The 13,396-nt window shown below is 39.8% G+C and overlaps 1 protein-coding gene across 1 annotated transcript; it reads left to right on the plus strand.

Moving 5' to 3' along the window:
• The first annotated feature begins 3,948 nt into the window (after positions 1 to 3,948).
• On the plus strand, positions 3,949 to 7,909 carry LOC108717539 (cystatin-C). The gene is made up of 3 exons (XM_018264769.2): positions 3,949 to 4,160; positions 6,653 to 6,766; positions 7,795 to 7,909. The coding sequence occupies exons 1-3, from the start codon at positions 3,951 to 3,953 to the stop codon at positions 7,873 to 7,875; spliced, it is 405 nt and encodes a 134-aa protein (XP_018120258.1). The 5' UTR covers positions 3,949 to 3,950; the 3' UTR covers positions 7,876 to 7,909.
• Positions 7,910 to 13,396: the final 5,487 nt, after the last annotated feature.

Raw genomic sequence — 13,396 nt, forward strand, 5'->3', positions numbered from 1 at the left:
TTTAATCCCACCATCCCCACACAGCCACAATATCACTTGTGAATTTACAATAACTATTATTTATGAAGAGCTGCTCAATTAATTTCTGAACTGGCCAATCCCAGTGAGGGGGAAGTGCAACTTGGAAGTGATTTAACAAGGGAAAAGGGAAGTGGGTGTTGTGGATGCTGTAAGTAAAAAGTCTGAAAGGCACGGATTGTATCGGTCTCACACCATGAGAAGACATATGGCAGTCTGACAGCTGTTATGAAGGTCAGTGACTGTGACAAGCCTGGGATACACAGATTACTTTGCTACCTTCCCTGGCCTGTTCTGTGGAGTAGGTTTATAACTGTGATTATAGACTGGATTGGCTCTTGTGTGTAGACCTGCTTGCTGAGACTGCCCTCCTGTGGCTACTGATGAGAATACACCCTTTATCTACAAGATTTTTTGCAATATTCTCCTGTTCTGCCAATAAAGCATAAAACTCCAAATGTGTGACTGGTCTCTGAGACGTCACTGCCCTGGTGTGAATTCACGGTAAGAGAGAACCAGAGAGAACAACCTCAACCTTGACCGTTTACTGTCATAATTTAAACCTTCCGACAATATAGGCAACACATCTGAAAGCATCATCAGAGAAGCAACACATTGTATGTTATCATACATCTACTTAAGCTTTCAGCTGTGATGCAGCTATGACCCTGATCATGCATTGTCTTAGAGACTGTAATGCAGCATAGTCATGTGAGGTTGAGAAAACAATTGCAACAGTATGTTGGACACACAACCCGCCCCCTAAAAGAAAGGATACTGGAACATCTGAATTCCATAGATAAAGGTGATACAAAATCCCCAATTGGTAAACACTTTATAACATACTAGACATTAAGCCCGTTAAATTAACGGGCGCTAGAGGTCCGTGGGGCACATGTGCAGTAGTGCAATCCCACGGACACAGGGACTGGACGCAGAGACACTTCAACTTTATTATAACATATAGTAAGCGGGGTGCCCTGGATCTAGGGTTCAAAATTATTGAGCGAGTACACACTCCCTTTAGGAGAGGGGACCCATTACATATTTTAAATACCCGTGAGGCTTTTTGGCTATTAACCCTACACACAAGCAGTCCACATGGTTTAAAACACCAAATTTGACATCTCACACTTCATATGAATTCATATTTTATATTTAGATTTTTGTGAATTTTAATGTGTTTGAAATTAACCATACTTTATCACTTCATTGTTAATATGTGTTAAAAAATATTTTAAAGTAACAAAAAAAAACTAGACCATATTCTTCAATCTGAATTCAAGATGAATAGTGATGGGCGAATTTGCGCCGCGAAATTTGCGAAACGGCGAAAAATTTGCGAAACGGCACCGGCGTCTTGTTTTTGATGCCGGCGCCCATTTTTGACGCCAGCAAATTTTTTCCCACGAATTTTCGCGGGCGTTTCACGAATTTATTCGCTGGCAGCGAATTGCGCAAATTCGCCGTGAATTCGCGCCTGGCAAATAAATTCGCCCATCACTACAGATGAATACTTTTTAATTGATAACAGATTGTCCTCCAGGTGTTTAGTTGCAAAACGAGTCTCTCTGCTGCCCAAAGAGACCTCAAAGATGACGCTTGCACCAAGCGAACTGGAGTTAAAGCAAGTCGACAGGTGCGAATTCGCGGTGAATTCCCTCGATTTGCCGCATGCGAATAAATTTGCAAAATTGCCATATAAATTCGCCAGCAAATTTGCGCCGGTGTCAAAAAAACAGATGCCGGCGTGAAAAATGAGACGACATTTTTCGGTGATGCGAAACGCCCCAAATTCGCACATCACTATTTGTGGACTCTCCTTGGTACAACCAAATATTCTTTCGGCTGAAGATGTATTGCCTGGGGGCTCGGCTCACATAATCTTGCCTGGTGGCAACCAGAGGGAAATTCACATTGTCCAGCTGATTCTAGATGTAGGTAATAGGCCTTTTCAACACACTGTCGGGATCTTGGATCAATTACCTATCCCAGTTGTGGCAGGGAATGATGCAGGCGACATCCATAGCAGCATATCAGGTTTTCCATCAAGCTTTGGTCCTTCAACTCCATGGGGAAGTTCTCCAAATCTCTTGGAAGGGTCAGTTCCCCAAAAACATTTACAGTCAGGCCATGAAATCTGCCAGGTCAATAGTCTAGGAGTAAAGTGCACCCAACACAGGCAGAAAAATGACTATCATCATCAGCATGGTGGCCCCCAGGACACTATTTGTTTTTGCTGCACATACAAGCAGGGGCGATCCTGGCCCATCCGCTGCCTGAGGCAGCAGCAGTTGCTGCTGCCCCCCCTCCCCCGGAAATTCGCTCTTAAAGTACCAGGAGCAGCATTTTTGCTGCCCCTGGTACCTAGTGGGGTGCTGCCGCCTGAGGCGACAGCCTCAACTTGCCTCATTGGCGAAGCACCCCTGCATACAAGGGATGCCGAAACCTAGACGAGTCAGGGGACTATCAAAGCAATTGCCCTCCTTTTCTGAAAAATCACCCAGATTTAGCAAGTTACCCAAACACCCCTCAGATCCTCCCAACAGTGGGGCAGCGGGTAGCATTCATTAGGGGGAGCAATGTGGAGTTGCCCCTTGACAATTTAATCCCACCATCCCCACACAGCCACAATATCACTTGTGAATTTACAATAACTATTATTTATGAAGAGCTGCTCAATTAATTTCTGAACTGGCCAATCCCAGTGAGGGGGAAGTGCAACTTGGAAGTGATTTAACAAGGGAAAAGGGAAGTGGGTGTTGTGGATGCTGTAAGTAAAAAGTCTGAAAGGCACGGATTGTATCGGTCTCACACCATGAGAAGACATATGGCAGTCTGACAGCTGTTATGAAGGTCAGTGACTGTGACAAGCCTGGGATACACAGATTACTTTGCTACCTTCCCTGGCCTGTTCTGTGGAGTAGGTTTATAACTGTGATTATAGACTGGATTGGCTCTTGTGTGTAGACCTGCTTGCTGAGACTGCCCTCCTGTGGCTACTGATGAGAATACACCCTTTATCTACAAGATTTTTTGCAATATTCTCCTGTTCTGCCAATAAAGCATAAAACTCCAAATGTGTGACTGGTCTCTGAGACGTCACTGCCCTGGTGTGAATTCACGGTAAGAGAGAACCAGAGAGAACAACCTCAACCTTGACCGTTTACTGTCATAATTTAAACCTTCCGACAATATAGGCAACACATCTGAAAGCATCATCAGAGAAGCAACACATTGTATGTTATCATACATCTACTTAAGCTTTCAGCTGTGATGCAGCTATGACCCTGATCATGCATTGTCTTAGAGACTGTAATGCAGCATAGTCATGTGAGGTTGAGAAAACAATTGCAACAGTATGTTGGACACACAACCCGCCCCCTAAAAGAAAGGATACTGGAACATCTGAATTCCATAGATAAAGGTGATACAAAATCCCCAATTGGTAAACACTTTATAACATACTAGACATTAAGCCCGTTAAATTAACGGGCGCTAGAGGTCCGTGGGGCACATGTGCAGTAGTGCAATCCCACGGACACAGGGACTGGACGCAGAGACACTTCAACTTTATTATAACATATAGTAAGCGGGGTGCCCTGGATCTAGGGTTCAAAATTATTGAGCGAGTACACACTCCCTTTAGGAGAGGGGACCCATTACATATTTTAAATACCCGTGAGGCTTTTTGGCTATTAACCCTACACACAAGCAGTCCACATGGTTTAAAACACCAAATTTGACATCTCACACTTCATATGAATTCATATTTTATATTTAGATTTTTGTGAATTTTAATGTGTTTGAAATTAACCATACTTTATCACTTCATTGTTAATATGTGTTAAAAAATATTTTAAAGTAACAAAAAAAAACTAGACCATATTCTTCAATCTATTTCTCTTTATTCTTGGTGCATAGGTTATATCATGGCTTCAAGTTGGTATCTAGTCCTTGTGGTGGCGTTGTCATTCTTGGCGACCCTGGTTTCCACTGGTCTGGTGGGTGCTCCACAAGCTACTGATCCTGGTTCCAAAGACGTTCAGAATGCTGCCAACTTTGCCCTGGAAAGCTTCAATTCTCTGTCCAAAAATGCAGGCCTCTACAAACTAATAAAAGTGATATCTGTAAAAAAACAGGTATTTTATCAGAAATATCAGTCCATCTAAAGCTTTATAAGAATGTGTTGCTTTCAGTTGCTTAAACATATTTATACAGGCTAATGTACTCACTACTGTAACATATAAAGCTATTACAAATCACATGGGCATTCCAAGGCCAGTTACCCAAAACCAAAGGAGTTATATGGAAGGCATACCGTCCTTGTTACCCTTGATAGGGAGCGGCAGGAGATGCAGCCTGAAAATGGGTCCTGTCCTTACACCTGTCCTGTGGCAGATTTTTATTACAGCACAAGAAGCAGAGTGCAGGCTACAAGTGTTTCCTAAGTGAGCACTATGGGGAGGATCTTGCTCTTTTTCATGATTTATAAAAACAGTTTTTATAAAAAAAAAAAAAATCTATTTTTGCCAACACTCTAAGGGGTAGATTTAGAGCAAAGTGGCTAATGCTAGCGATTTTTTGCCAGTGTTGCCACCCGCAGGGACATAGCCAATTTACTAACAGCCGCAGGAGCCAAATCGCTAGCGAATGGGAACGTTGCTAGCAGTCTTTCGCACTCTATCACAAGGTGACTTTTCGCTCTGGCAAACGGACGTTAATCTGCAAATTCACTGAAATGCGAATTTTACTGAACCTTACCTCTTTCGCCAGAGTTGTCTTTGCCACTTCAGACCAAAGTGTTATAAAGAAGCTAGATCTTCCTCAATCTTCTGTCACTTGCATCATATTCTGTGAGCCTAAAATGCATTAAAGTTCAAAAAATGCTGGCGACTTTTCCTTTATTGAGGCCTGCAAAAGTCCTGACTTAAAATATTTTTTTTGGCTGACAAACTTTTTTGGGTAACTGGTTTTCTCCTCACATTTCATAACATATGGAACATTCACTTTACAGTGGGCTCCTGTGTAGGGCATTATATTAACTCTCTTGTCTTTATTAAGGTTCCCTGGACATGGATAAGAAAAAGTGGTAACTTTAAGCATTTGCACCAACATTTATAATAAAGACCTCCATACAACTATAAATTACTCGCCGTATGCAATTTGGCCTAAGCGCAAGATCACTTGCGCATCTTCACTATGAAATGCTCGCACTGCCAAAGTAACACTAGCGAAAGGTCGTCTGTGTTCGGCGCCTGGGGCCAAACGAATTAGTGTATTCATATCATGTCTGGCGAAGTGGTGTGATGCGGTCGCTGCCGACAATTCGCCCTTTAGTAAATCTGCCCCTAAGAGACAGCAGAAACAATTCAATGTCATGGGAACTTGCTTGATTGTAATGATACATATTGATATATATGTAAACTTAAGACACAAGGTATTGAAGACTTTCTCTTAAACAGTTTAAGTTTATTGCTGTGATTCCTTCATAACAAGTAGACGGCGGCACAACCTTTTTGCCTCACCTCTTCCTAACGAAGACCAGAATGGCCATTGGATTTCCTGTTTGCTTTATTTCCTGTTCAGTACCAACAACTTTCACCGTTCAATTTAGAAAGCACTGCCACCTAGTGGCCAAGCTATTTATACATTAACAATTCGCATTTTGCATCCTCACATATAATTGACACTGGTGTTGGTAGGTGGCCAGACCACCTCAAGATACACATTTGATGTGACACATAGTTCTGTTAAGCAGATACATTGTACTGCCGTCTGCCAGGTATCAAGTTTGTAGGTTCTGTGACTCGGTTGACTGGAAACTAAAACTTCCTTTGTATCAAGAACCTTAATATGCCTCTCAATGTGAATGACTTTACATGGACCTCCAAAATAGCAGTAACATTATGATATGCAAATACCACATTTACTGCTCATCAGATCTGTAGTCAGGTCTGTAGTTACATACAGTATATAATTGCTACCTACAGTACATACAGGTATATTCCCATATGAATCTAAAACTGCAGGAAAGGTGCATACACCAAATGAATCTGTTTTTATTTAAAGGAATAGTTCAGTGTGAAAATAAAAACTGGGTAAATAGATAGGCTGTGCAAAATAAAAAATGTTTCTAATATAGTTAGTTAGCCAAAAATGTAATATATAAAGACTGGAGTGAACAGATGTCTAATTAAACAGCCAGAATCCAACTTCCTGCTTTTCAGCTCTATAACTCTGAGCTAGTCAGCGACTTGAAGGGGGGCCACATGGTACATTTCTGTTCAGTGAGTTTGCACTTGATCCTCAGCATTTAGCTCAGATTCAAAAGCAACAGATATGACCCATATGGCCCCCCCTCAAGTCTCTGATTGGTTACTGCCTGGTAACCAGGGTAACCGGTCAGTGTAAACCAAGAGAGCTGAAAAGCAGGAAGTAGTGTTCAGACTGACATGTTATACATCAAATCACTCCAGCCTTTATACATTGCATTTTTGGCTAACTAACTATATTAGAAACATTTTTTATTTTGCACAGCCTATTTATTTACCCAGTTTTTATTTTTACACTGAACAATTCCTTTAAGTATCTCTCTATAAAAAGTTAATTGAAGCATATGATTCATTTGCAGGTTGTTGCTGGAATGAACTACTTTTTGGAAACCAGAATTGGCGCGACAAATTGCCAGAAACATACTCACCATAATCTACAGGCCTGTAAATTGGCACAAGGCGGAAATGCTGAGGTACAAAGCTGGGGACCTTTAAAAGAACGATTCCAATTATTGAAATCCAAATGTTTTTCCTAAAAGTTTCAGTTCTTTAAAATCAAATTTATTTTTCAATTTATGAATGTAGACCAGGATGAACTTATGCACAAGTCATATTAAAAGAGCAGTTCAGTGTACAAATAAAAACTGTGTAAATAGGCTGTGCAAATAAAAAATGTTTCTAATATAGTTAGCAAGCCAAAAATGCAATGTATAAAGGCTGGAGTGACTGGATGTCTAACATAACAGAACATGTCAGCTCTCTACCTCTGAGGTAGTCAGCGACTTTAAAGGGGGGCTACATGGGACAGATTCAAAAGCAAACCGTTATGACCCATGTGGCCACTCCTCAAGTCACTGATTGGTTACTGCCAATCAGTGGAAATCAAGGTAGCTGCAAAGCAGGAAGTAGTGTTCTGGCTATTATGTTAGACATCCAGTCAATCCAGCCTTTATACATTACATTTTTGACTAACTATATCGAAAACCTTTATATTGAAAACCTTTTTTATTTGCACAGCCTATCTATTTACCCAGTTTTTATTTTAACACTGAACAATTCCTTTAATTTAAATGCCCTGGCACTTTAAACAAGGTATTACTTTAAGTGGAGATTTAGGGGTATTTTTCCCATACTGAGATTAAAGCTCAGGTAATTTTGGCATCTTATTTCATCATATACATTAATATTCAAGTGATTATCACAAATTTTTATGCACTGGTCAACCTCCACCAAATTAAATATTAGATTCACTAGTCAAGTTGTATTTTTAATACCATTCAGTGATGTTTACCTGGATGAAAGTATTAGAGACCTAAAAGGGATTACTGTACCAGCAATTCCCCCTCTATGATGTATAGATGCATGAGGAAAGATAAGTCAGTGCATGTGTTACAAAGGAGTTGCCAGTATGAACAGACATATGATTACACCAACAGAGCTTATATATAAATTGTATGAATCTGTGCACTAAAAAACATTTATTTTTATTTTGCGGTTACAGACGCAGATTTGCAGTTTTGAAGTTTATGGTTCGTTGCAAAATGTGATGTCTCTGTCCAAAAGTACCTGTAAAAGAGCATGAAACCCAACTACAGAGCTATGAACTAAATATTGCTTGCGTGTCTGTAGAATTTGATTCAAATTCATTAAACTGCACCGCAATAAGAAATTCCAGAACAGTGTTTTCTTGCTTATTTAAAAAGCAAAACCTCCCTGGAAATCCACGGGTTGGTTCTCTATAATGAATGCAGAGTATACAGAAATAACCAAAATAGGCATGGAAGGAGTCTTGGATCAAAGTCATTGACCTGGCATTGGAGGCATAATTAGGATTCATGGGTAATGGACTAAACAGTGGAAATTCCTGTTACTTAAACTCAAGGAAATTCTCATAGCGTCCTTGTTTCCGAGTGATTCAGTGGAGGGAGGTATTTATCTGAACGGTTTTGATTCAAGTTCCCAGCCATGCCCAATGTTTGTTCAGGGCCCCTTGTCTAATAACAAGTTTATAGATATAATATGGTTATATGAGCCTTGAAATGTTACCAACAATATCTAGGGCAGGAAATAAGTGTTCATTAACACGGGACTTTCAGATCAGTTTTGCAACTTACCTGGGAGATATCGATTGGGCAGGTTTGATTTTTCCTGTTGGATTGAGGACAACTTTGGCTCATTGATGTGGTCCTCGATGCAATGGCTTTTTTTTCCCCTGTCATTGCAATTTGATCTGATTGTTTGGCCCTATGCTGCACGTGCATTGGGCAGCTGAATAGAAACCCTGCAGAGCAGCTGAACATGGCATATTGGTACTAATAAACACAAAGCCTGGGCTGGTGCCTTTTTGTAAAGAGAAGTTCCATCCAATGTTAGCTATCATTATGACTCTGATGTGCCAGATAAATGGACACCTTTAGTGATTATCACTTTTCTTGTCTTTTTGTAAACCATTGGCAACAAATATGGAAAAAAAACTTTGAAATTGAAGCATTATATAATTTGTATGGATTACGGTTGGTTACCATCTAATGAGAATTTTCCAAGCCATTAATCACAATTAATTAGGGGATTGTTTGTTTCCTTTGATTGTCAACTCTCTATTTTTAGAGGATTCTTCTTTTATGTATTTGGTTGGGATGACGTATACCTTTTAACGAGATACATTTTGAATTGTTACAAAGCCAGTCCTTCAGTAAAGGGACAGCCAGAAGTGTGTCTTCATAATATGATTGGCAGTTAATTCTTGTTATCCTAAGATGGAATTTCCCAATGGTTAGTAAAGTTCTGGGAATTAATTCTGGACATACACAAAATACACTAAAATGTTCACTACACATCAAGCTAATTCCTAATTTTAGTCACAGAGGAAACCAACTTGTTTAAATACATTTCATGTAGCACTGCTTTTATTCTAAACTACCTTCCTTTTACGCAAAATTCATACAATTCATTTCCATATTGGGTATATGTAGTTTCCTGAAAACTGTTACTGACCGAAAACTGTTACTGAAGTGAATGTTAGTAATAGTGGCAAATATCACAGTGGTCCTTCTGAATCGCTCCTTCTGCATCACTGCACACTTGAGGTTGTGCGTAAATACGCTCAAAATTAAGCCATACTGAAAATAATGTAATATGCCCAATAGCAATTCCCACTGAGTGTTTGCAAGACAACATCCGCCAGGAGGCACCAGTATTTGCATTTTTTAACAGAAACGACAACACGCCAAGGAAACTTGGCTCTATCAGCTCTGATCAGTCCAGCTACATTTTGCATGTAAATTGCTTTCCCACTTGCCTTTTTTTCAAAAAAGTTTAAAAAAAATCCATCAGAGCGGAATTGTGGGGAACGAGAAAAAAAATGCATGTTGGAAAAAGAGAACTACAGGTTACTAAAACTCACATTATCATGCAAATGTGCTTTTATTGTCTTTTCATTAAAAACGCAACATAAAGATGCCCCCTGTGACCTCATAAGCATGAATTTACCACAAAGCCTAATAAAACAAATGATTTATGCTTTCAAAGTTGGCCACAGGGGGCTGTCATCTTGTAACTTTGTTAAACATCTTTGCAAGATCAAGACTGTGCACATGCTCAGTGTGGTCTGGGCTGGGTTAAATAATATCTGACAGGGTCCTGTGTTGTCATGTAATCTAATGTGGATTTTATAGTTTTTGTATTGTTTAAAGGACTTGTAAACCCCCCCATAAAAATGTAATCAGTGAACGGCCTCTTTGAAATCTTTAGATAATTGCCACTCTGGTTGTTAAAAGGTTAACAGTAAGGATGTATCACTCACTCATGCATAATCCCGCTCACTCGTGCATAAACCCGCTCACTCGTGCATAAACCCGCTCACTCGTGCATAATCCCACTCACTCATGCATAATCCCGCTCACTCATGCATAATTCCACCATTTACTCATGCATTATCCCACTCACTCATGCATAATTCCACCACTTACTCATGCATAATCCCGCTCACTCATGCATAATTCCACCATTTACTCATGCATTATCCCACTCACTCATGCATAATTCCACCACTTACTCATGCATAATCCCGCTCAGTCATGCGTAATCCTGCTCACTCATGCATACTCCCACTCACTCATATGCATAATACCACTGATACATGTAATCCCACTCACTCATATGCATAATCCCACTCGTATGCATAATCCCACTCATACCTGTAATCAGACTCACTCATACATGTATGCGTGGGATTATGCATATGAGTGGGATTATGCATATGAGTGGGATTATGCGTGAGTGGGATTATGCATATGAGTGAGCTGTATTATGCATGAGTGAGTGGAATTATGCATATGAGTGATCAGGAGTATGCATGAGTGAGCAGGATTATGCATGAGTGAGTGGGATTATGCATGTGGGAGTGAGTGGAATTATGAGTGGGTGGGATTATGCACGGGTGAGCGGGATTATGCATGAGTGAGTGATACATCCTTACTGTTAAACTTTTAACAACCATAGTGGCAGTTATCTAAAGATTTCAAAAAGGCCGTTCACTGACTTCTTTAAACAGTAGAAAAACTATAAAATCCACATTAGATTACATGACAACACAAGACCCAGTGCAGTCTGTAGATATTATTTGACTTGTGCTGTTTTAATAATATATGAGGATCCCTAAACAGCAGCCCAGACCACACTGAGCATGTGCACAGTCTTGATCTTTCAAAGATGTTTAACAAAGTTACAAGATGACAGCCGCCTGTGGCCAACTTTGAAAGCATAAATCATTTGATTTATTAGGCTTTGTGGTGCAGTAAATTCGTGCTTATGTTTAGTATACAAAATACAGCATTTCTAGCCTTATTTTATTTTAGACTTTCCTTGTCCTTTAAGTGAAGGGACCACATTGGATAGGCTTAGACTCCTTCTCCCTGACCACTCCACTGGGTGGGATCCGGACCACTTCAAGGTATATCTGCCTAAAGGAATTCCATTACTGCTTGATTACAATGCCTTTGGGAGTCACATTCCTCAGCTGTCTCATCTACCTCTTCTAGCATGTGATGTTACATGTGCCAATACCTCTTAATGCCTATAAGTAAACCAGAGGATATTTGTCTTGAACAAATAAACTTTGTTACTTGTTTGTTTCACCCTAAGAAGCTCCTGGAGTCATTATGCCTATTTGTACTGCACAGTAGCCTGAGAGTTGTAGTTCTACTATATCACCTGCTGAAATCTTCCAATTAGGGAAGGCCCTAGCCTGAAGTGTTGAGTCACATGTAACCCATGCTCTTATCACTAGCTGGACATGAACTCCTTGTGGTCTGTATAGCCCAAGTTAATAGACAAATACAAGAGGACCTCTGCACTTAACCCATTATCAACATATTTAAGACATTGAGACATTTTGTGTATACTGCTACTGAAAAATGCCTTACCCTTTAAACAAAACAGGGATTGTTTGTCCATATATTGCAATATATTTAAGATGACCAACTACATCAAAGTCATCCCATATCTGGCCAGTCCTACACTCAATTTTCATCTGATTCATTAAGAATTCTATTGCTTCATTATATATTTTACAAAGGGACTAAGTTTTACCTGCAACTTACTTGCTGCTTTCAAAGTAAAACTCCCAAACTTGGCTGCCCTTTTATTAGACACCAGTGGGATCACCTGACTATAGTTGGGAAGGGTGGGAGCTACAACATGGAGCTGGTCACTGCTCCTGTATAACTATAACAAACAAGGGAAAGTTGTGCTCACCACTAATTTTTAAAACCATTAGGTGGGGGTGCAATGAGGCTGTGACCACAAAATACATATAGTCAAATACAAGATTCCTCTGCACTCAACCCATTATCAATATATTTAAGACATTGAGACATTTTGTGCATACTGCTACTGAAAAATGCCTTACCCTTTAAACAAAACAGGGATTGTTTGTCCATATATTGCAATATATTTAAGCTGGCCAACTACGTCAAAGTCATCCCATATCTGGCCAGTCCTATGCCCAAGTTAGCATTACAGTATTATGAAATGACATTCTGCATATTTGTGTAAAGTACTGTTTTTCCCATAATCCACCATTTTGCCCAACACGCTTACAAATCAGTTTGCCTTTATAAGAATATAACTTTTTTAGACGAGTGTCTTTTGACCTGGGAAACCTGTAGGTTGTAACTATAAGAAGCACAGACTGGGTGTATTCTAAATATTAAATAAGTAGCAGACATTTTATTACTTTGAAACCCTTGCTTAACAGGTCAAATTACAGCACGTGATATATATATATATATATATATATATATATATATATATATATATATATATATATATATATATATATATATGCTATTAACCTTAAAATTGTGGACTTAATCCTCCTCTAAAATTGCACCTTTCCATAGACCTACAAAGCCAAAACCATTTAAAACACAGGACACACATGTAGATCTACACATCAATCTGATGTTGCATTTGCAATTGCCCTGTTAACACATGTAAAAAGCAATGCAGTCAGGTGCATAACTTCATGTGACCTGTGCGAAAAAAATAAATCCAACTACCCCTGCACAATAACTTGAGTGACCTGCAAGGAGAGCAAAATTGGGGGTGACAGCTACCCCCCTCGCCAGACAGCCTGTACCCCCAGTTTCCCCTGCCTTAACCCACAGTCTGCTTCCTCCGTAGTTACATAGCTGATTGCAGTAATTCATGCAAGAGTGAAGCAATCTTAAGTAGCTGCCATAAGGATAGCTGTGCCATTCAGCCCTATCCTATCAGACTATTCTATCTTTCCGCACTTCCTGCTACAATATATTTATTTTCTAATCACTTGTAGCCCATCCATGGGTGTGCGATAGAAGTGTGTACTGCTTACAGTGTGCCTTCTGAAACCAGTAGTTAGGGGACAACGCCCAGCGAAGCATTCAGGTGAATGATTACCACACCACTAGAAAGGGAATCTACAACCTTGCGTATAGGTTACCCAGCACATGCTGTAAATAATTTGAGCAACATGGATTTATTTAGAACTCCAGGCATGTTTCTTCTGGAGATAGCATTAATTGCTCATATGACAAATTATCACAATAAAGAATAAAGTAACT

Source organism: Xenopus laevis, chromosome 5S (assembly GCF_017654675.1).
Source record: "Xenopus laevis strain J_2021 chromosome 5S, Xenopus_laevis_v10.1, whole genome shotgun sequence".
NCBI lineage: Eukaryota > Metazoa > Chordata > Amphibia > Anura > Pipidae > Xenopus > Xenopus laevis.